The 22,547-nt window shown below is 57.4% G+C and overlaps 1 protein-coding gene across 4 annotated transcripts in view; it reads left to right on the top strand.

Annotated features, from left to right (window-relative positions):
- Nucleotides 1-22,547, top strand: part of CHD5 (chromodomain helicase DNA binding protein 5) — a 58,052-nt gene that overhangs the window by 31,561 nt on the left and 3,944 nt on the right. For 3 of the 4 annotated variants that reach the window (XM_039253244.1, XM_039253245.1, XM_039253242.1), the window contains exons 18-37: nucleotides 1,041-1,214; nucleotides 1,618-1,759; nucleotides 2,831-2,962; nucleotides 5,221-5,338; nucleotides 6,696-6,820; nucleotides 7,747-7,978; nucleotides 8,145-8,255; nucleotides 8,521-8,693; nucleotides 9,223-9,397; nucleotides 9,721-9,813; nucleotides 10,029-10,117; nucleotides 10,395-10,528; nucleotides 10,873-11,017; nucleotides 11,399-11,546; nucleotides 13,292-13,383; nucleotides 13,577-13,694; nucleotides 19,716-19,805; nucleotides 20,552-20,689; nucleotides 20,966-21,074; nucleotides 22,270-22,402. In XM_039253244.1, the coding sequence (XP_039109175.1) occupies nucleotides 1,041-1,214; nucleotides 1,618-1,759; nucleotides 2,831-2,962; nucleotides 5,221-5,338; nucleotides 6,696-6,820; nucleotides 7,747-7,978; nucleotides 8,145-8,255; nucleotides 8,521-8,693; nucleotides 9,223-9,397; nucleotides 9,721-9,813; nucleotides 10,029-10,117; nucleotides 10,395-10,528; nucleotides 10,873-11,017; nucleotides 11,399-11,546; nucleotides 13,292-13,383; nucleotides 13,577-13,694; nucleotides 19,716-19,805; nucleotides 20,552-20,689; nucleotides 20,966-21,074; nucleotides 22,270-22,402 (2,671 nt within the window). The remainder of the gene's footprint in view (nucleotides 1-1,040; nucleotides 1,215-1,617; nucleotides 1,760-2,830; nucleotides 2,963-5,220; nucleotides 5,339-6,695; nucleotides 6,821-7,746; nucleotides 7,979-8,144; nucleotides 8,256-8,520; nucleotides 8,694-9,222; nucleotides 9,398-9,720; nucleotides 9,814-10,028; nucleotides 10,118-10,394; nucleotides 10,529-10,872; nucleotides 11,018-11,398; nucleotides 11,547-13,291; nucleotides 13,384-13,576; nucleotides 13,695-19,715; nucleotides 19,806-20,551; nucleotides 20,690-20,965; nucleotides 21,075-22,269; nucleotides 22,403-22,547) is intronic. The other variant, XM_039253243.1, reaches the window with a different exon arrangement.

The following is a 22,547-nucleotide window of genomic DNA, read 5'->3' as shown; positions in this document are numbered from 1 at the left end:
AGGGGGTGTGGCCGGTAGTGAGCTGGAGGGCGTGGCCGGAGAGGGGGTGTGGCCGGCAGTGCGCGGGAGGGTGCGGCCGGGGAGGGGGTGTGGCCGGGTAGGGCGCCAGGGGGTGTGGCCGGCAGTGAGCTGGAGGGCGTGGCCGGGTAGGGGGTGTGGCCGGGTAGTGAGCCAGGGGGTGTGGCCGGAGAGGGTGTGTGGCCGGCAGTGAGCTGGAGGGCGTGGCCGGAGAGGGGGTGTGGCCGGGGAGGCGGGCGGCCAGGGAAGACGGGTCAGGGCTAGCTGGTGTTCAGCTCCCATGTCAGTAAAATGGTGGTATGAGCAGTGCCTCCCCCACCTGACCTGGGCGGGAGGGGCCGCGGCCCTGGGGTGTGCAGAGCGCTCAGTGGACGTGAGCTGCCCCCAGCATCGTGACTGCCTCGGCTCTGTCCCAGGAGTCCCCTCGGGGATCCTCTGGGGCTCCTGTCCTTGCCCCACATTCCCTGGCTGGTTCCTTCCCCCTCCACTAAACCTAAGTGACCACCTGGGTGACAGTGATGAGGACAGAAGGCTGCGGGGGGGTGGATATGGGGCGAACACAGGCCCTGCCAGTGGGGTTCCTGGGCTCTCCTTCCTCCACCTCCTTGTCTTCACCTACCCCATTTTCTGGCTCAGAATGGGGGGTTCAGGGTAGCGAGTGCCAGCTTTGGAACTAGGAGATACAGACTGGAGGGCAGGCTGGACCGTACAGCCTTGGGCCCCCATCAGCCTCAGTTTCCTTTTCTGTAACATGGGTAAAAGTCCTAGAGACTTCCTTTCCAGGACACCTTTGAGGAGAGGAAGGTATTCTCTGTGGCCAGTCTATACTGGAGGGGTAGGGACATGGGCTTACGTGGACACTGAAGGGACTCTTAGGGCAGGGTTAGGTTCCCAGGCCCATCAGCCAACTGGCCTGCCCTGTGACCCTCTGGTCTCCCACCCTGATCCTGGCTCCTTCTGCAGAGGGCTTTGGCCTGCTCCAGTCCTCTGCTCCTGGCTCTCATCCCAGTTCTTTCTCGCAGCAATCTGGAGGGCTTCCTGGAGGAGTTCGCCGATATCTCCAAGGAGGACCAGATCAAGAAGCTACATGATCTGCTGGGGCCGCATATGCTGAGGCGCCTCAAGGCTGATGTGTTCAAGAACATGCCGGCCAAGACCGAGCTGATTGTTCGTGTGGAGCTGAGCCAGATGCAGAAGTGAGTGGATGCCCAGCCCGTTGGGGGCCCCGCCCCAGAGCGACCTGCCTCATGCCCTCGGGCCTGTCTTCTCCCAGAAGGTCTGACCGAGCCTTCCTGCACTGCTTCCCTGGATGGTGGGAAGGCTCTCCAGCTCCACTGAGGCCTTGACTCACCTTTTGCACACGCTTCCTTCTTTGACCTCTTTCACTGGCCACGGTTGGGGGCGCCTGAGGCTTTTCAATGTCCCCAGTAACTTGCTGGGCGGCTCCGGGCCTGGGACTTCACCTCGCAGGGCTGCCCTGGTCTCTCTGTAAGTGGTGCTCGGCCAGCAGCCCCGTGTCCCTGCAGAGCAGAGAGTGTCTTCTCAGAGGCCGGGGTAGCCCTGGAGCCCAGCCTGCCTTTCCTCCTCGCCCTGCTGCAGGAAGTACTACAAGTTCATCCTCACGCGGAACTTCGAGGCGCTGAACTCCAAGGGGGGTGGCAACCAGGTGTCGCTGCTCAACATCATGATGGACCTGAAGAAGTGTTGCAACCACCCCTACCTCTTCCCCGTGGCTGCCGTGGTAGGTCCCCGAGGCTGCCCTGTGGCCACTGGAGTAGGTGCCCGTGACCATCACGGTAGGGGCCCGAGGCTGTCGCGGTAGCTTCCCTTTGCCCACCGTGGCGAGTGTCCGTGGCTGCCGTGGCGCCCTCAGCCTCCAGCCCTCCCCTCATGTGAGGACTTACAGGTGATGTGGTCCCATTACACTAGCTTTCTGGAAACTTACCTCCATCCACTGCTCAGGGAGGTCCTCTCCTTCCCTTGGCCCATCCTTGTGACCATGAAGTAATAGGGGGCATCGGGGCACCCCAGGGTCCCCTCCAGCCTCAGGGGACCCCAGGCTGCTCTGGTTGCACTGGTCACTTGGGGAGTCAGGAAGGCCTGCGTGGGGCCCCAGGTAGAGACTGAACCCCGGGTCAGGCACCATCTCCGATCCCGCGGTCTCAGGAAAGCCAGTGGTCCTTCTCTGAGCTTCAGCTTTATCTTCTATAAAACGGGACAATAACAGCATCCGCCTGAAAGGGTGAGAGCTGGGTAAGAAATGCGCGTAGTAAAGTGCCCTCAGAGAGAGCCCGGCACGGCCGTGTCGTCACCATCACTGCTATTCTGGTCCCTAGTGAAACCCTCTGCAGTGTCTACCTCCTGCCCCCGAACAGCCAGACATGTGCAGAGGGAGGCGTGAGGGGCCGGGCTGTGGGTGATCTGACCCCAAATTGCTCTCACCCCCCTGGCACGGCAGGGGCCCTTGGGCTGATGTCCTGCCCAGCTGGTGGGGTTCAGGGCTCGGCCCTGCCAGGATATGCTCTACCGTGACTTCAGACACCAGGCATAATTCCCTCTGGGAAGGCCGGCTTAGCCTGAGACCCTGTCATCGGCCTGTTCGCTGATGTCCCCCGTGTCCTGGCGGAGTGCCAGCAGGGGGAGACGGAGGGCTCTGTGTGGGATGCGTGGCCCATCTGCTCGGCCCAGCTCGGGCTTGGGCTTTGTGCTCAGCCCATTGCTGGGCCCCTGTCCACCTCCCGGGGCCTCTTTGGTGCAGAGCCAGAGAGGAGAGGGGAAGTGCCCCAATGCCCACCTTCTGCCGCGTCTGCAGGAGGCCCCCGTCTTGCCCAATGGCTCCTATGACGGCAGCTCCCTGGTCAAGTCGTCAGGCAAGCTCATGCTGCTGCAGAAGATGCTCAAGAAACTGAGGGACGAAGGGCACCGTGTGCTCATCTTCTCCCAGGTGAGCTGGACTCCCTGCCCCCTGCAACCCCCACTCCACTCCCTGCAGAGGGCACGCCCCCTGCCAGCTGAGGGCACCGCCTGCTGGCAGCCCTCAAGGCCTGGTACTCTTTCCCTGTGGACTGCAAGGCCGTTTGTGTGTGCCCTGGCTGGGGACGGGGGCGGGGGGGGGGACACAGCCCAGAAAGCTGGCTGGATGCCAAGCTCTACGCGCTCTGGGCACGTCGGCTGTAAAGCCCAGCATCTTCCCCATCACCTGCGCCTTCCAGCTTGCCCTCCCCCCGCCCCTCCCAAGCAGTGGAGCCTTCCCTGGTGTCCAGGCCAGGACAACAGCCCCTGGGCCTCACCCCTGCAGCCTGACTTGTCAGAGGGGCCCTGGGGCTGGTTCAGGCGGAGCCTGCGCATAGGCAGAAGGCCCCCTTCAGCTGGTCCTGAAATGGTACTTGTACCTCTGCCTTGTGGGTGGTGAGAGGCAGGCTGTGCAGCCTTGGGGGTCTGCTGGTCCCCTGAACCCCTCAGGTCCTATCTGCCCTCCATCAGGCTCTGTGCGAGGCACGGGGCCAGTCCCTGTCCTTGAGACATTCCCAGTCTAGTGCGGGTGATGGAGGTGAAGAGACATTGAGTTCTGGGGTCATCTCTGTGATGGGAGTCACAGCAACGGTCCCATGGGGTCCTGGGGCTCGAAATGTTCCTGTCTTCTGGGACTGAGCCAGGCCCCTTGCTAAAGCCAGAGGGGAGGCTGTGGCACCCCTGTGTACACCCCTGTGTACTAAAGTCAGCCGGTGACAGCTGCTCCTGCCTGCGGCCCCTATCCCCACCACGGGCCCACAGGAAGCCCAGGGATTTGGGGGAAATCCGAGCAAGCCCGGGACCATGGACCAGCTTGGAGCCTGGATCCACAACGCCCCCAACCCCCTGCCAACATAAGATACAATTCTGGGACCGGGGAGAAGAAATGTGCACAGAGGGAAAGGGACAGAGCCAGAGCCCTCCCATCTACAACGGGCCCACAAGCCCCACTTCCAAACCTCATGACAAGGCTGGATATTAAGACGTCCCACAAAACAGTACATAGACTCAAAATGAAAAGAATAATAGAAGAGCCTGAAAAAGACCTCAGACAAATATGTTTAGGATTCTCAAAATTAATGGAGTAACACCAGTCAATCAAGAGGAGATCACTTAAGCACAAGCAGGAAGCAATGAAACAAGAGTGATTGGATAGGAAAAGGATCTGTGTGGAACTGAAATGAAACATTTCAACAGCTTGGATAAACTCAGCACTGGTGAAAGCAATGCTGATGAATGGGACCTGGCGCTGAGGAATTCTCCCCAGAACGTGGCAGAGAGAGACAAAGATCAGAAATGAGAAACTACATGGAGGACACCTTGAGGGGCTCCAGTAATCATCTAGCAGGAATTGCAGAAGATGAACCAGAGAAAACGGTAAAGCCGGATTCCGTGAGAGTCTGCAGACCTGAGGAAAGACGTGAGGTCTCAGATCTGAAATGTAATGTGGAGTAGCAAGCAAGATAAATATAAATAAATAAATCCCTAGGCATATTGCAGGGAAATCACGGCACTTCAGACCTAGTACCCACAAAGGAATGATGATCAGACTGTCCTTAGGCTTGTCGTCAGCAACAACAGGTGGCAGGAGGCAACTGCAAAATCTTCAGTACCCTGCGGGAATAGGTCATTTTATACCTAGCTCAACTATCTCTCGAGAATGAAGGGAGATATGCAGGGTAATGGGAGCCCAGAAAAGACTGCTTTCCTCTTCTTACAGGGAGCAGTGAAATCAGGGAAGTCCTCATAGAAGAGGTGCTGTTTGAGTTCCCTAGGCAGGAAGGGGGTGGGCATTGCAGGAGGAGAGGCCACGTCATTTTGGGGTGGCCAGGGTTATGACTGAAGCACTGAGAAATGAAGCCCGTATGGACTGCACCAAGTCTTGCCAGCCTGGAATGCCAGGGTGAGGAGCTGGGACTTTGTTCTGTGAGGTAAGAGCAGGGCTGCTCAGAGCCGTGCTTCAGGCAGATGGCTGTGGGGCTGGCATGGGGGATGCAGTGGCCCCAGGGGTCACAGCTGGGGGCTGCATTCTTCTCCAAAGAGCCCCGTGTCAGGTCTGCCTGGGTCCCACCTGTCTCCCCACTCAGCAGGCTGCTCTGTCTTCCCCGAACTGTCATGGGGACCGTGCCCATGACCCCATGGGGTTCCTTGCTCTGGGGCAGCCCCTCAGGCATATCATGTCCCCTGCAGATGACGAAGATGCTGGACCTTCTGGAGGACTTCCTGGAGTATGAGGGCTACAAGTATGAGCGGATTGATGGTGGCATCACTGGGGGCCTCCGACAAGAGGCGATCGACAGATTCAACGGTACCCCTGCCCTGACCCAGGCCTTCTTGACTGGGACCCCATATCCCTTTCCTCCCAGGCTCGGATCTCAGCCAGACACCCAACTGATGTTCAGATTAGTTTCCCCTCATGTGGCTGAAGAACGCAGATAGGTCTCTAAGTCCTAACAGCTGCCCCTTTTCAATGCTAAAAGAATGAATTCCGTGGGATCTCTGGGGGGCCGGCTGGGGTGCTGAGGGCCCAGCAGGGAACACCTGTTCGGAACTGAGGCCTAGACGAGGAGAAAGAGAGAGGAAAGTACCACTTCTGTTACTAAGGGTCTGGCCGGCACCTGTGGGCTTCTGATACACCAGATAAGCCACCAATTACAAGCAATGCGGGACAGAGGCTGCCGCCCTAAAACAGACCTTGGGGAGGGGTGCTCCCTGCGGGCTGCTTCCTAGAGACAGAGAGGAAGAAGCAGGGCCTACACCCCCAGACTCTCAATGTACTCTCCTCCTGGCCTGGGAAGGAGAGCTCAGAGCTTGCTGGGCAGTGGAGACCTCCGGAGCGGGGAGAGGTCAGGTGAACCAGCGCCCCTTTATAGTGGCAAGGTTTGCGGCAGTGATGATGAGCTGTTTCCCTGGGGCTCCTGGCTCTCCCCGGGCTCCACCCCCAGAACAGTGCTGGGCCCCCCCTGCCTGTTCGCCCAGGGAAGGGGTTCCTGTTGTCCACTCGCGTTTGAGGTAAAGCAAGTACAGAATTGCAAGATGTAGCCGGAAGTGGGAGTGCCTGGGGCCCTGGGAAGATCGGGAACCTGTTTGTGACTCTCAAGAGTGCACCTGCAGTCCCAGGTCACTTACGAAGGGCCCAGCTGGGGCTGAGAACCAGCTGTCCCTGCGACAGTGGGGGCTGCCCGGTGGGGCAGCTGGGGCCCTGGCGCTGGGACCCTGAGTGTTCCCTGCCCATGCCGACAGCATCACGGGCCGGGCCAAGCCTGGACGGCACGAAGGACTGAGTTGTCCGGGGCCGACCCTTATCAGGGGCCCTGCCTGTGTTTGCCGGCCGTCTGTAGTTTGGTCTTTGCCCATCTAGGCTTTGAATATAACTTCCTTCTCCCTCTGGCTCCCTCCTGTGGGGTCAGGACTCAGAGCACAGCTGGGGGCTAAGTGGGGCTCAAGGGGGCTGCTCTGTCCCCACCCTGGGTCCTGGGCCTCCTCCAGCTACCCTGAACACAGCTGCGGCCGATGTCATCTGTGATGGGGCCACAGTGTGCCCACGCCCCCGTCCCCCTCCCCCATCCTCTCCAGCCCTCCTATCCACTGTCCACCTGTCCCCACCCTCCCCTCTCTGGGCAGCCCCCCACTGACCCCCCTGGGCACCTGCCTCTCTTCCTCAGCCCCTGGGGCCCAGCAATTCTGCTTCCTCCTCTCGACCCGGGCGGGTGGCCTGGGCATCAACCTGGCTACAGCAGACACGGTCATCATCTACGACTCGGACTGGAATCCACACAATGACATCCAGGTCTGTGGCCCTGACACCGCAGCCCTCCCGGAGAGCCCCCCTGCCACCGCTGGTTCTGTGGGCTTTCCGCCCCTCCCCCTCAGACTGTGTGTCCGGGCGTCACCTCCCCCTGGGCCAGCCTTATGGAACCCCAGCCCCAAGAGGGGACCTGGGAGGTGAGTGGAGGCTATGCCCTGCCCGTCCAGCTCCCTCACTGTTCAAAAGAGGAAACACCCAGAGAGGGCAGGCAACGTGCCCAAGGACACACAGCAGTCTGTGTGGCTGATAACCCTAGTCTGTCCCATCTTAGGACAAAGGCCATGGAGGGGGTCAGGGAGAGGGAATCCTGGGACCCAGAGGGGGCCAGTTTGGGGGGAAGCCAGGGAAATATGGGGGGACAAGCCTGTGGGAGAAGAGACGGAGCGGGGGGCAAGCGGATTGGTGAGGAAGAATGGGAGGGCTGAGGTGGGTAGGGGTGTGGGGGAGCTAAGAGACACTCGTGTCCCTGGCCACCCCGCTTGGGGCAGGGATGGGCACACACGGACTCATGTCTCATGCACACGTGTGTGCACCCACACAGATAATCACACAGGGGTCGCATCATGCAGACGCCTAATGCACAGAGCCTTGGGCCCGTCCTCACAGCACACGGCTCCCTGCAACCCACCTCCCCAGGACTGCTGTCAGCTCCGTGTGGCCTTCGTACACCCAGACACGGGCTCCACCGCCCCTTGCACACCCCCCGCCCACCTGCAGTTATGCCTAGTTCCACCTGTGTAGGCACCCAGGCCCACCTGAGACCACCCAGGGTCAGGAAGCCAGCACATCTCCATGCGGAACACACCCAAGAGCACGTGTGCGCGCCCCTCCCCCCTCTGGTGCCCCGCGCTGCGCCCCCAGCCCTTGGCTGAGCCGTGGACGAGCGCTGAGCTGCAGCTTGTCCCCAGGCCTTCAGCCGCGCCCACCGCATCGGACAGAACAAGAAGGTGATGATCTACCGCTTCGTGACTCGGGCGTCGGTGGAGGAGCGCATCACGCAGGTGGCCAAGCGCAAGATGATGCTCACCCACCTGGTGGTGCGGCCGGGCCTCGGCTCCAAGTCTGGCTCCATGACCAAGCAGGAGCTGGACGACATCCTCAAGTTCGGCACCGAGGAGCTCTTCAAGGACGACGTGGAGGGTGGGCGTCTGGGGCGCCTAGAGGGTGGGGGTGCCGCGCCACCCATCCCAGGGCCCGTCAGCCCGCAGCCTCTCTCCCGCTCCCTGTCTCCTGGCCGCGCAGGGTGGGGCTGGGGCGGCCTCTGTAGGCACTGCCCGCCTGCAGCCCCTCTGATTCTGTCCCACAGGCATGATGTCTCAGGGCCAGAGGCCCGCCACGCCCATCCCGGATGTCCAGTCCTCTAAAGGGGGAGCCCTGGCTGCCAGCGCCAAGAAAAAGCACGGCAGTACCCCCCCAGGTAGCTCCTAGCCCCTCCCGGTGTCGAGCGGCTGCCCCTGGAGGGGATGGGGTTTTCCTTCCCGCCCGCCCCTCTGTGTTTCGTCGGGCTCCGTGCCCCCCCCCCCGCCCCTCACTGGGGTGCCTGTGCCCCGTCAGGTGGGCAGGCCGCGGGGCTGACGCGGCGCAGGTTCCGCCGTCTGGTCACCGCGCCCCTCCACCGCAACCCCCGCTGGGACCTGGGCACCCCCGTCTGTCCCTTCACCCTGCACCCTGCCTGCCTCCAGGCGACAACAAGGACGTGGAGGACAGCAGTGTGATCCACTACGACGATGCGGCCATTTCCAAGCTGCTGGACAGAAACCAGGACGCCACGGACGACACGGAGCTGCAGAACATGAACGAATACCTGAGCTCCTTCAAAGTGGCGCAGTACGTGGTGCGCGAGGAGGACGGCGTGGTAAGCCCGCGGCCCCGCCCCCCGCCGCGGCCCCGCCCCCGCCGCGGCCCCGCCCCCCGCCGCGGCCCCGCCCCCGCCGCGGCCCCGCCCCCCGCCGCGGCCCCGCCCCCCGCCGCGGCCCCGCTCTGTTATCTCGCGAAGCTCAGCCTCTGGGTCTCTCCTGAGCGGCCTCTGGCTTCCTCAACTCCCACCACCCGGGAGCACCCTGAGGGCAGGGCTGGGGCTTATTCATTTCTGCGCCCCAATTGCCTGGCACAAGGTCAGGAAATACCTAGGGAGTGAATGAATGAATGAGCGAACAAACTAACGAGTGAATGGCTGTGTCAGGGGCAGGAAGGAGACCGTGTGGGCTGGGGTGATCAGGGCGGCCTCCTGGAGTAGGCAGGCTTCCCGCTTCATCCTCGGGCTCTCCGAGGGTGAGGTGTTAGGAGGCCCAGGGGGCGGCGGAGCCCGCTGTCGGCCCCCCCCCCCCCGGCATCCGGGGCGCGTGCCTGCGGGCCTGCCCTCACGCGCCCGCGCCTGCGTCCAGGAGGAGGTGGAGCGCGAGATCATCAAGCAGGAGGAGAACGTGGACCCCGACTACTGGGAGAAGCTGCTGCGGCACCACTACGAGCAGCAGCAGGAGGACCTGGCGCGCAACCTGGGCAAGGGCAAGCGCATCCGCAAGCAGGTCAACTACAACGACGCCTCCCAGGAGGACCAGGGTGCGTGGCCGGCGGGCGGTCGCACTGGTGGGGGCGGTGTGGGCCGTGGAGAAAGGGGGCTGGGGAGCAGGTGGGTGCTGGCTGTTTGGGAAGCTAGGTGGCCGGTGGTCCAGTGGCTTCACCACTGCTCCTGGGGGGGGGCGGGCGCTGTGAGAGGGATGAGGATGGTGTGATGCCTTAGGACACAGTGTTCGGTGAGCTCACGGCAAGCACCCCGTGCCCATTTCGTTGTCCCTCTCCCCTGGGCCGGGGTTGGGGGCTTGGCGCGGCCCTGGGGTTTGGGGTGGGGGCTCACTCTGTGCCCTGCACGCGGCCCCTCACAGAGTGGCAGGACGAGCTCTCCGATAACCAGTCTGAATATTCCATCGGCTCCGAGGACGAGGACGAGGACTTTGAGGAAAGGCCCGAAGGGCAGAGTGAGTCCCGGGACTGGTGACCCTGGACTGGGGCCCGGACACGTGTCAGGGGGCTGCTGGCCAGCCTGGGGTGCCCTGGGGACACCAGGACAGCCGTCCGTCTTTGGAGGATGTCCTGAGGGGTTCTGCTGTCCCGGGGTGAGCTGCTGGAAGGAATGTGGGGGGGCCGGGACACCCCCGGGCCCCGCTGAGGTCGTGGTGGGTCTGCTTCCCAGGTGGACGGCGACAATCCAGGAGGCAGCTGAAGAGCGACAGGGACAAGCCCCTGCCACCTCTTCTCGCCCGTGTGGGTGGCAATATCGAGGTGGGGCCCGTCTGCACCCCACTTTCCTAGCCCCCCTTCCGCCTCCTCAGAACAAAGAGCTCATCCCTGCTGGACCTCTGGGGGTGTGGAGTAGGGATGGAGGCAGGGAGGTGAGGGGCCTGCCCAGGGTCACGGCCAAGTGGAGGTGGGGCCAGGACAGACCCCTGGGTCTCTGGGTCCTGTGTCCTCTGTGCTTCTCCCCAGCTCCTCTCCTCCATACGCCTCTCTGCCCATCCCTGAATTCTCTGCTCCTCCGCCCCCCTGCCCGCCGGCCCAGGTGCTGGGCTTCAACGCCCGGCAGCGGAAGGCCTTTCTGAACGCCATCATGCGCTGGGGCATGCCCCCCCAGGACGCCTTCAACTCCCACTGGCTGGTGCGGGACCTTCGAGGGAAGAGCGAGAAGGAATTTAGGTAAAGGGGCTGAGGTGGTGGCCGCCCACCCCGGAGTGGGACCCCCCCGGCCCTGGGCTTACTGTCCAGAGGATTCCTGTTGTCTGGCCTTTGGGGGTGGGCAGGGCTCATGTGCAGAAAACCCTGGCCCGCCACCTCTGCAAGAGCAGATCCGGGGCAAGGGCGGCCCTTCTGGGGGCGGCCCCCACCCCTGCCCTTCCCTGGGGCCTGACGCAGCAGGCCTGGCTGGGAGGTGGTGGGCGGATGGTGATTCCAGCCAGCGGGTTTCCTGGGGGTCCTGCCAGCCCTCTCAGAGGGTCCTCGCTGGCCCCTCACTCCCTGAGCCCCAGTCCCCCCCACCCCAGAGCCTATGTGTCCCTCTTCATGCGGCACCTGTGTGAGCCGGGGGCTGACGGTGCAGAGACCTTCGCGGACGGCGTGCCCCGTGAGGGCCTCTCGAGGCAGCACGTGCTCACCCGCATCGGGGTCATGTCACTAGTTAGGAAGAAGGTGGGTGAGTAAGCCTTGCCTGGGCCTTGCCGGGCGGGCCCCCCACGGTCCTCATGTGCCCCCTGGGAGTCAGCGGGCAGAGGGCAAGGGCCTGGCTGCGGGCACTGAGTCAGGCTAGAGGGACCCTCTGAACGCCTCACTGGGCGGGGCTGGGGAGCCTGGAGGTGGGGATGGTAGGTCGCGGGGCAGAACACACACTGGGGTGGGGGTGGGGCCTGGCATAGAGGTTTGTGGTCAGACGTGCACTCGGCTGGGCCAGCCTCGGCGGGGAGGTGGCGTTCATCCCAAGCCCGCGACGCCCCCTGGCCCTCCGGCCACCCTGGGGCCCTTAGGCCTGGGCTGAGACCACCCCCCTCTCTCCTTCCCTGCCTCCTGCCTCAGGTTCAGGAGTTTGAGCACGTTAACGGGAAGTACAGCACCCCGGACTTGATCCCCGAGGGGCCCGAGGGCAAGAAGCCGAGCGAGGTCATCTCCTCGGACCCCAACACGCCAGTGCCCGCCAGCCCTGCGCACCTCCTGCCCGCCCCGCCAGGTCTGGGCTCCGACGTGCAGGGGAGGGCACCTGGGTCACGGGGGGCGGCGGGGCCCCAGGAGACGCCGGGTCCTCCACACGACCCACGACGGACAACCCCCCACCCCCATGTCGCTCTCCTGAGTTTATCTTCTTAAGGGCTGTTCACACACCATCACCATTAGTTTCTCGTGGATTCACAGGGTTGAGTCGCCCCCAATTCTAGAGCATTTTCATCCCTCCGTGAGAATCACATGCCCATTAGCAGACGTTCCTCCTTGCTTCTCCCCCAAGCCGCTGGCAACCACTAATCTATTCCATGGATTTCCTGGGCTGGACGTGCCACGTACATGAAACCGTATATGATACGTGGCTTTTGTGTCCAGCTTCATCCCCCAGCGTGTTTTTATTTTTATTATTATTTTTTTAATGCTTATTTTTGCGAGAGAGGGACAGAGCCTGAGCAGGGGAGGAGAGAGAGAGGGAGACACAGAGTCGGAAGCAGGCTCCAGGCTCTGAGCTGTCAGCACAGCGCCCGACGCGGGGCTCGAACCCACGAGCTGTGAGATCGTGACCTGAGCTGAAGCGGGACGCTTCACCGGCTGAGCCCCCAGGCGCCCCCCCCAGCGTGTTTTGGAGGCTCATCCACGTTGCAGGGCGTGTCATGCTTCCTTCCTGGTTTTGGCCGAGGAATGTCCCGTTGTGTGGATGCGCCGTGTTTGTGTTTATTCGCCTGTGCGCTGGTGGGTCTTTTGCTGTCGTGAATAAGGTCGGGGATGCTGTAAGTCACATGGCTGTGAGCATGGCTAGGAGTGGCGCTGCTGGATCACGTGGCCTAACATTCTGAGGAACTGCCAGACTTTTTCACGGCGGCCAGGCCACGCCATCTTACGTCCCCACCGGCAACGTGTGACCCTTCCCAGATTTCCCACCTCGTCCCCGAACATTTGTTGTCTGACTTTTTGCTTATGGCCGTCCCAGTGGGTACCATGCGGTATCTCACCGTGGTTTTGATTTGCATTTGTGACAGCTGAGGATGTTGGGAATCTTTTCACGTGCTTCTGGGCCATTCCTGTGTCTTCTTTGGCGAAATGTCCTTTCAGATCCTTTGCTCTTCATTAATGGGTTATTTGTCTTTGATGTCACTTGGTGATCCATGTATTTATTTGGGCAAAGGGTCTTCTTCCTTCCATGGACCTCAAAGGCCCGGCTCTGACCTACCTGTGCCCGGGTGACACATGGCTCCCTGAGAGGCTCAGTGTCTCCAAGGACGTGCATCCTGCTCCTGGGCACAAGTGTGCCCTCTGGAAGTAGACACGCCTGGTCCTACGTGAGCCCCATTTTCTCCCTTGTGCTGTGGGACCCGGGAGCGGCCACCTCCCAGAGCTACTGTGAGCACTTGGCCGTATGTCAGGAATTGGCTCAGTGAGGAGGGTGCCCGCCTGCCAGCCAGTCTGGGGACACGTCCAGCTGTCCCCGCTCCTAGGCTGGCCTCCGCCCACCTCCCCTCCCTGCTGTGGGCAGCCCTGGGCCGTCAGCCTGGGGCTTTGGTTTCACTGGGCCCAGGGTCTTCCGAGGCTCCCCCCCATGTCTGCGGGCTTGGCTTGGGGGTCTCTGGCTCACCAGGCTCACCTGTCCTTCTGGAGGTGCCTGCCTGGCCCAAGGGAGCCGCCTGAAGGCCAGGCCCTCGCTCTCCCCCGTGGCATCCCATTTCCTGCCTCTCACCCCTTGCCTGCCCTAGCTCACTATCTCACCTCTTTCCTTTGGTCTTTCAGACAAAATGGAAGCCCAGCTGGGCTACATGGATGAGAAGGAGCTGGGGGTGCAGAAACCAAAGAAGCCCCCAGAAATCCAGGTGTGGAGGATGCTGGTGCCTGGGCCCCTGGCGGGAATGGGGTGGGGGTTGGGCAGCTGGCCTTCTGGCTCCACACCTGGGCCTCTGGTCTGGGGGAGCCAGGAGGGAGCGGGTTCCCAGCCCAGTGCCCGGCCCCCGCCCTCTATGCTCTTGAGCCTCAGGCCCCGCGGCATCCCTCGCCTGTCCCCCCCAGGCCCTGCCGACTGCCCTGGACAGAGTGGAGAGCGAGGACAAGCCTGAGAACTCAGATGGCCAGGAGCGGCTGGAGGGCGCAGAGAAGGCCCCGCTGTCCCCAGAGCAGGCGCCAAAAGGTGAGGCTTCCCATGGTCCCCCACCTCTGCCGCCTCTGGCCGCGGCCAAGCTATGCTCCGCTCCGGCTCTCCCTGGCCGAGTGGGGGGCCCTGTCCTAGCGTCATAGGATCCGCAGGAGGGGAGAGCCAGGGGCTCGGGCTTCTCTAGGGGACTTAGCTTTTCCCACCACGCGGAGTTGGGGGTTATTGGGCTGTGTTTTGTTAGTGATTTCTAACTCCGTTGCATCGTGGTTGGAACACGTGAGTCTATAAGATATTGTTTCTATATTGTGTCCCTGAAACCTGCTTTCTGGCTCATTACGTTCAGATTTGGAAGCGGTCACACGTGCTTGGAAAGAATGCTTGTTCTCTTAATTACTGGGATTACTGTGGGATTAATTACTGTGAGATTCTGAATATACATGTTAGGTCATTGTGTTGTTCAAATTTCTCTCTTTTTAAAGTTTATTTACTTAGAGAGAGAGAGAGAGAGAATGATTGGGGTGAGGGCAGAGAGAGAATCCCAAGCAGGCTCTGTGCTGCCAGCACGGAGGCCCGATGCAGGGCTGGAACTGTGAAATCATGACCTGGGCTGAGATTTAGAGTTGGACACTCATCTGCCCGAGCCCCCAGGTGCCCCGTCAGATTCCTCATATCCTTACTCAGTTTTGGTCTCTGCTTTGATCCGTTCAGTCTGGGAGACTTGTGTGAAAATCTCTCACTTCGATTGTGAGTCTGTCCCTTTTTCCTCGTAAGGCCAGAGTTTGCCTTGTTTCATTTGAGACTGGGTTGACAGGTGTACATTGGTTTAGGTTTTTTATCTCGTTCTGGTGAAGTGTGCCCTTTAATGACCTTTTATCCCTCCTGATAATTTTTGCTTTAAGGTTTGTTTAAGCTGATTTGGATGGATCTTACTTTTGCTTAGAATGCATTTGGTTTAAGTTTATCTATCCTTTCACTTAAAGAAACACACACACACACACACACACACACACTTGTGTGATGTAATCACCTGGGATACAGCCTACCCATTTAAAAGTGTACTAAGTCAGTGATTTTTAGTACATTTGAAGAGTTTTGCAACCATCAGTGCAATTAATTTTGGAATATTTTCATCACTCCGAAAAGAAATCTCATGTCCATTAGCATTTACTACCCATTTCCTTCTCTCCTTGACCCCCAGCAATCACTAGTGTACTTTCTGTCTCTGTGGATTTGTCTGTTCTGGACATTTCAGGTAAATGGAATCATAAAATAGATGCCCTTCTCTGTCTGGCTTCTCTCGCTCAGCATAATGTTTTTGAGGTTCACTTATCTTGTGCTGTGGATCAGTGCTTCATTCCTTTTTATGGCCGAATAACATCCTATTGTAGAAATATACGGCATTGTATTGTCATCGGTTGATGGACACTTGGGTTATTTGTAATTTTTGGCTGCTGTGAACATTTGTGTACCGTTTTATGTGTGGACACAGGTTTCCATTCTCTTGGGTATATACCTATGGGTGAAGTTGCTGGATTGTATGGTAACTCTGTGTTTAGTATTTTGAGGAACTGCCAGGTTGTTTTCTCCAGTGGCCGCACTGTTCTACATTCCCATGAACAATGTCTGAGGGTTTCCGCTTCTCCGTGTCTTTGACAAGGTTGTCTTTTGACAAGTCTTGTCTTTTTTTTTTTTAATGTATATTTTTTGAGATTTGATTAAGTAATCTCTGCACCCAGTGTGGGGCTTGACCTCACAATCCTGAGATCAAGACTTGCAAGCTCTACCATCCATGGCAGCCAGGACCCCTGCTTGTCTTTTGCTTATAGTCATCCTGGGGGGGTGAGAAGTGGTATCTCAAGTGGTTTTGACTTGTATTTCCCTTATACATAAAGATGTTGAGTTTCTTTTCATGTGCTTAGTGGCCATTTGCATATCTTTGTTGGAGAAATGTCTGTTCAGATCTTTTGCCCATTTTTTAATTGTGTTATTTGTCTTCTTCTTACTGAGTTCTAAGAGTTCCTTATAGATACATGTTTTGTATCATATATATTATTGGCAAGCATTTTCTTTCATTCTTTTACTTCAAAAAGTTTTCTTGTTTCCTTTACCTGTAATCTGTAATTATGTCTTATAAACTGTATAGCAGGATTTGTTGTTTTAAGTCTAATCACAGAATCTCTATATTTTAGCTGGCAAATTTGATGTCTTTACATTTATTGTAATAGCTAGATATTTACATGGATTTCTACTCTTGTATTTTGTGCTTTGTATTACCCTTGCCTTTTTTTTTCTCCTTTCCTGCTGTCTCTTGAATTGATCAAATTTTCTTGATATTTCCTGTTTCCCCCTCAGCTCGTCAGAAAGTTTATAGTCAATTCTATTTGATACTCTCAAACTTTTAACATGTGTTCTCCTGAATAAGACAAGGACGGTCGTATTCAGCTCCATTTCCTTTCCATCTTCCACGTGCTGCTGCTCAGTGTGTAGTTTCTACTTGTGTTAATTTCCCTAATTTGTTATGGTGCTTATTTCTAACTTTTTTAAGCTTCTTTATTTATTTTGAGAGAGAGAGAGAAAGAGAGGGGCAGAGAGGGAGAGAGAGAGAATCCTAAGCAAGCTCCACACTGTCAGCTCAGAGCCCAGCACAGGTTTCAAACCCATGAACTGTGAGATCATGACCTGAGCCAAAATCAAGAGTCGGACACTTAACTGATTGAACCGTCTAGGTGCCCTTTGTTTCTAAATGTTTAGAATTTAGATTCTTAGCAGTTTTGTGTTTGTTCCCTCGTTCATCATTGCTTTCTTCAATGTCTTTCTTCCTCAAGACCCCCCTTTAATGGTGTCTTCAGCAGATTTCTGTGTATGGAAAATTCTCACATTGCGTGTCATTTTCTCCTTTACTCTTGAATAATAGTTAGCAAAGCACAAGACAGGAGGGGGGTTTTCCCTCACATTTTGAAGATGTTTGTTCCCTCCGTCTTTTGGCTTCCACTGTGCTGAGAAGGCTCTTCTCAGGGTAATGGTTCCTCCTTGGTCGGAAACCTGCCTCTTCTAATTTTCCTAACACGGATAGGCCACTTTTAAGACAGTCCATTTTTGGGGGCACCTGGGTGGCTCCGTCGGGTAAGCATCCATCCGACTCTTGATCTCAGCTCAGGCCCTGATTTCAGGGTTGTGGGTTTAAGCCCTGCATCGGGCTCCATGCTGGGCGTCAAGACTACTTAAAAAAAAAAAAAAAAAAAAGAGGAGATATTCATGTGTGTTTTTGCTAAGATGAAATTTTTATTTATCTTGCTTGTGCCTAACTGTGAGTCTTAAAGCTAAGTATTCTGTCTCTCATTGATCACGAGCAAATTCTCATTCTCTCTTTGAGAATTGCCTTTGTCCCCATTGTGTTGATGTCTTCTGGCATCTCAATTACTCGCCGATTCCTTCATTCATCGAACAAACACGGATGGAAGGCCTGCTGTGTGTTGGGCCCCATCCTGAGTACCAAGGACACGGGCAAGAAACCAAAATAGCCAAAGCCTTCACGTGGAATTCGTATTCTAGTGGGGAGGCAGGCGGTCAGCTGCACACAGAAATACATCTTGTTCAACAGCAGATTCCAAACGTGATGAAGAAAAGAAAGCAGGTATAAGGTTAGCCAGAGACAGGGGCTGGTGTATCTTTCACTTCCTCGTCTTCCTGCAAAGAGTTTTTCTTTCTTTCTTTTCTTTTCTTTTCTTTTTTTTAAAGTTTATTTATTTTGAGAGAGAGAGAGCATGCAAGATAGCAGGGGGGGTGGAGAGAGAGATTGAGGGACACAGAGGAGCCAAAGTAGGCTCTGCACTGACAGCAGAGAGCCCAGCATGGGACTCAAACTCAAGAACCACGAAATCGTGACCTTAACCAACTAAGCCACCCAGGCGCCCCCTCCCTGCTATTCGAGTCACCTTTAGATCTAGCTTCTGCTTCTTTCTTTATACTGTTTCCTTCATAGTGTTTTGTTTCTTTTTTTTTTTTCAATTTTTATTAACGCTTAATTCATTTTTGAGAGATGGAGAAAGACAGAGCATGAGCAGGAGAGAGTCAGAGAGAGAAGGAGACACAGAATCCGAAGCAGGCTCCAGGCTCTGAGCTGTCAGCACAGAACCTGATGCGGGGCTCGAACCCACGGACCGCGAGATCGTGATCTGTGCCGAAGTCAGACACTTAACTGACTGAGCCACCCAGGCGCCCCTGTTTTGTTTCTTTATACTACCCATTTGTACTATTTTCTATGGCTGCAAAACAGATGATTACAACCTCAGTTCTTAAAGCAACAGCCGTTTACGAGCGCACAGTTGTGTGGGTCACAAGTCTGGCTTGGTGTGGTTGGATTCTCTGCTGAGGGTCTCAAAAGACTGACATCAAGGTGTTGGCTGGGCCGAGTTCCCGTCTGGCAGCTTAGGGGAAACATCTGCTTCCAAGCCCCTTCTTGTTTTTGGCTTCCTTCAGCTCCTGGGGGGTGGGGGGCAAGGCCCACATTTCCTTGCTGGCTGTGGGATGGGTATTGTCCTCTGTACCTAGAGACCGCCCACCTTCCTTGCCACGGGGCCCACTTCATCTTCAAGCTTCAAATCCCCCTCCTGCTTCAAATCTCTGATGTCCTTTTCTGTGGCTGGTTGGAGAACGCCTGCTTTTTAAAGGGCTGGTGGGATGAGGTCAGGCCCCACCCCGACAATTTCCCTCTGTTAAGGTCACATGGGCCTCATCACAAGCCCTGCTTGCTCTCCAGGGCCCAGAAGTCTTGGAGGACAGCTCAGATTTCTGCAGTGAAAATGTTTCATTTTAATTTTTTACGTTTATTTATTTTGAAAGAGAGAGAGTGAGCGAGAGCGCACGAGCAGGGGAGGGGCAGAGAGGGGGTGGATAGGGGATCTAGGGGATCGGAAGCAGGCTCTGTGCTGACAGCAGAGAGCCTGACTCAGGGCTCAAACTCATGAACTGTGAGATCGTGACCTGAGCCAGTCAGACGCTGAACCGACTGAGCCACCCAGGCGCCCCATGACTGTGTATTTAATTTCTAGAAGTTTCATCCAGATTTGTCTCATTTTCCTTTATTTTTTGGACTGTCGTATTACAGATGCTCATCACTCTTCTCTCTCTCTGTCTCTCTCTCTGGTGGATGGCTAAATGGTTTCTGGATTTTGGCGGGTGCATCTTTCTGCTCACGGGAATCCTCTGTCACCTGAGTAGGAGGAATGTCCCTGCTCTATTTCCAGAAGCCCTGGGCCCCCGTGGTCTTGCTGCCTGGCTGTGGCTGGTCTGGGACCAGTCTTTATGGCACGGTCTCTGCCGTGGGTAGCACAGTTCGGATTCCACAGTCTGCACGGACTTCGCGTTGGGTTTGGGCCCCTCACTGGAGACTCTGGCCCAAGATTCCACACGGGAGCCAGGCTTCCTCGGCTTGGCCAGGAGTCCGGCACTTGCTGGAACTTTCTCTCTTGCTGAGTGTGCGCGGCGGTGGGAGGGCGTTGTTAGGGGTTTGGACTCCGGAGCCTGTGTCTTCAGGGCTTGCGCCTCGTCCCCCGGGTCTGGGTGTGGAGCCGCAGCCCCGCGCCCCCGGGCCTCTTCCTGGCACCCCTCACCCTGTGCCTCGTGCTTCTCAAGTTCGAGTCTCCCTTCATTTATGGCACTGACGATTTCCTCTGCTTCTTGTGAACTCACTGTGTATTTTTTCCGAGGGGATAGATTTTTGCCTGACGTTTCTGGGTGTTTCTAAGAGGGTTTTGTGTTGCTGAAGCCTGCTGTGTCGCCAGAACTTAAGGTCCTCTGGTCATCCTTGCGGTCGGGGGGATTTTGAGGCTGCGCCTTGAGGCCGGGGTGCTGCTGGGGGTGGGGGTGAGAGGGAAGGGGCAAGCTGACGGGTGTGGGGGGTCCGCACCCCCATCCCCCCTTCCCAGTCCTCGATGGCACCTGTCGGACTCCTCGGTAAAGTGATGGGCGGGGCTCTGCGTTTGGCTGAAATGGAGTTGGAAAGCCACCAGCCCAGAGTGCCCTCTCCCCACTCGACAAACACCCCTTGTCTTGCAGAAGAAGTGCTTCCTGAGAAGGAGAAAATTCTGGACAAGCTGGAGCTAAGCTTGATTCACAGCAGAGGGGACAGCAGCGATTTCAGGCCAGGTTTGGGGCTCTTGTGTGCTCTGTCCTGTGTCCCTTGCTCTTTGGAGGGCACCATCTGGACCCCACTGGGCTTCCTGCAGCTGCCCGGTGCTGCCTCCAGGCCCAGCTGGTGCTGGTGGGCGGGAGGCTGGGTGGAGGATCCCACCCCCTCTCCTGATCCTTCCTGTGGCCCCAGCCACCACCAGGAGCAAGTGGAGTGGTCACAGAGCTTGGCCTGGAGCATCTGGGGCTCAATTGGAGGCTTCGTGTACCTGTAGGTTCTGGAATATTCTGGAACATTCATCGTCAGATTAATGTGCACTTTAAAAAAAGTTTATTTTGAGAGAGAGAGAGAGAGAGAGGGAGGGAGAGCACATGAGTTGGGAAGGGCCAGGGAGAGAGGGAGAGAATCTCAAGCCGGCTCCGTACTGCCAGCAGAGCCCAAGGCTTGATTTCATCAGCCGAAATCAAGAGTTGGACACTCATCCAACTGAGCCACCTGGGTGCCCCTTAACGTGCACTTTTTCCAGTGCTCTGCCCTGTGTTTCCACATGGTCCTGACTTGGTGGGGGAGCGGCACCTGGGCCTGGAGCCCACCCTCCCTGCTCAGGACAGAGGGAGGAGCTGCTGGTTTGTTTGTTTAAAACCCCTCTTGGCAGTAAGGCCCTTGAGGATGAGGAAACACGGTTCCCACTTGTGCCAGTGCCTGGCAGAGAGAGGCTGTACCTTTAGGATGGGTGAGTGAGCGTGGGTCCGTCCTCCCATAGATGACACCAAAGTGGAGGAGAAGGAGCCCATTGAAACGCAGCAGAATGGTGACAGAGAGGAAGATGAGGAGGGGAAGAAGGAAGACAAGAATGGGAAGTTCAAATTCATGTTCAACATTGCAGACGGGGGCTTCACAGGTATTGGGGTGAGGCGGTGCCCAGAGAGCTAGCATGGTTGTTGTCACAGGCTTCCTAACCATGTGGGTCCTGGGAGTCTGGGCAGATGGTTATTTTATACTAAAGTGTGAATGGTTGATAAAAGTGCATTTTATAACCTTTCCTAGTAACCCTGGAACGCTGAACTTCTAGGGGTGGGGAGGAGGTGGGTGGTGAGGAGGAGACATTCCTGTGCCTGCCTCTGTGAAGGGCTGGGGGAGGGGCACCTCATTCTGCTCCCCTTGGCTGGCTTCCCAGAGCTGCACACGCTGTGGCAGAATGAGGAACGTGCTGCTGTGTCCTCGGGGAAAATCTACGACATCTGGCACCGGCGTCATGACTACTGGCTGCTGGCGGGCATCGTGACGTATCCTTGGCCGAGCTGAGCCAGGCCGGGCAGGAATCTGGCCTGTTCCCCGCTCAGGGAGGGACCTGGGGTGTGTGGGATGAGGGGTCAGGAGCCAGCGGTTTTGATCAGGTGCCAAGGACCCTTTCCTGGCAGTGACGGTGATGATGACCGTAGGGGCCGCGTGGGTGCACTCCGTCCTCTCAGCAGCCTTTTAAGGGGGCGCCACCATGATTACCATTATGCAGAGTAGGACACGAGGCTCACAGAGGCCCCGCAGCCAGCAAGTGCCAGCTAGTCCATCTGACGCCATGACAAACCCCCATAAGTCCTGGCTGGTGCCTGCCTCACCTCCTCCCCGTAATTCCGCTTGTAGTCACGCATCCCGTGTTTGTTGATCGTCCCCTGTGTTCCTGGCGTGGAGGATGCGTCCATGAACGACATTCCCAAAGTCCCTGACGACCTGGAGCTCACCTCCTACTGGGGCCAGATGACAAACACCCTACTTTGGCAAAGTGTGGTGTTTAGCATGTGATAAAGCAGGGAAGGAGCAAAGGGAGCTTTGGGGAAGGGGGGGTTGCGTGTTCTAATGAGGTGGTCAGACGTGCCATCGGAGCACAGGCCTCCCAGAGGCAAGGAGAGGGTCCCACAGCTACCCTTCAGCAAAGCTGAGACCATCTGGAGTGGGCTGGTTATGATGAGAGGGGGAGTGTTCTAGAATAGGGGGTCAGCAAGCCTTTCTGGTAAGGGGCCAGAGATGGAATATTTCAGGCTGTGCAGAGTGATTACTGCACTCTGTCATTATAGCAAAAGCAGCCACGGACAGTCGTAAACCAGTGAGTGTGACTGTGTTCCAATAAAACTTTATTTAAAAAAATAAGCGAGGGCGCCTGGGTGGCTCAGTCAGTTAAGCATCTGACTTCAGCTCAGGTCATGATCTCATATTCGTGAGTTCGAGCCCCGGAGCCTGCTTTGGGTTCTGTGTCTCCCTCTCTCTCTGCCCTTCCCCTGGTCATGCTCTGTCTCTCCCTCCCTCTCAATAATAATAAGTAAATAAATTTGGGTAAATAAGTAAATAAATAAAAATGTCCCATCATCATCAGCCTGCTCACCTTGCAGCCAAGGTCAGTGGCTTGTCCCAGGTACACAGACGAGCCTGGGCTGGTCCCCCGCCCCCTGCCATGGCCAGGTTTGCCCTTAACAGTGCCCCTCCCAGGCACGGCTACGCCCGCTGGCAAGACATCCAGAATGATCCGAGATACATGATCCTCAACGAGCCCTTCAAGTCTGAGATCCACAAAGGCAACTATCTGGAGATGAAGAACAAGTTCCTGGCCCGCAGGTTCAAGGTCAGTCCCAGCAGGACCAGAGCCTGGGGTGGGGAGGGGCGGCGAGGCCCAGGGCAAGGGAGTTCCTGAGCAGCAGCCCCTGGACGCGGGCCAGGCTGTCCACTAAGGGAGTCACGCAGCCAGTCCTTGATCAGCGCCAGGCCCC

Source organism: Hyaena hyaena, unplaced genomic scaffold (assembly GCF_003009895.1).
Source record: "Hyaena hyaena isolate Hyena2069 unplaced genomic scaffold, ASM300989v1 scaffold_443, whole genome shotgun sequence".
In the NCBI taxonomy this organism is placed as follows: Eukaryota; Metazoa; Chordata; class Mammalia; order Carnivora; family Hyaenidae; genus Hyaena; species Hyaena hyaena.
The sequence above is the reverse complement of the archived record's forward strand: the minus strand, read 5'-3'. Positions and strand labels throughout refer to the sequence as shown.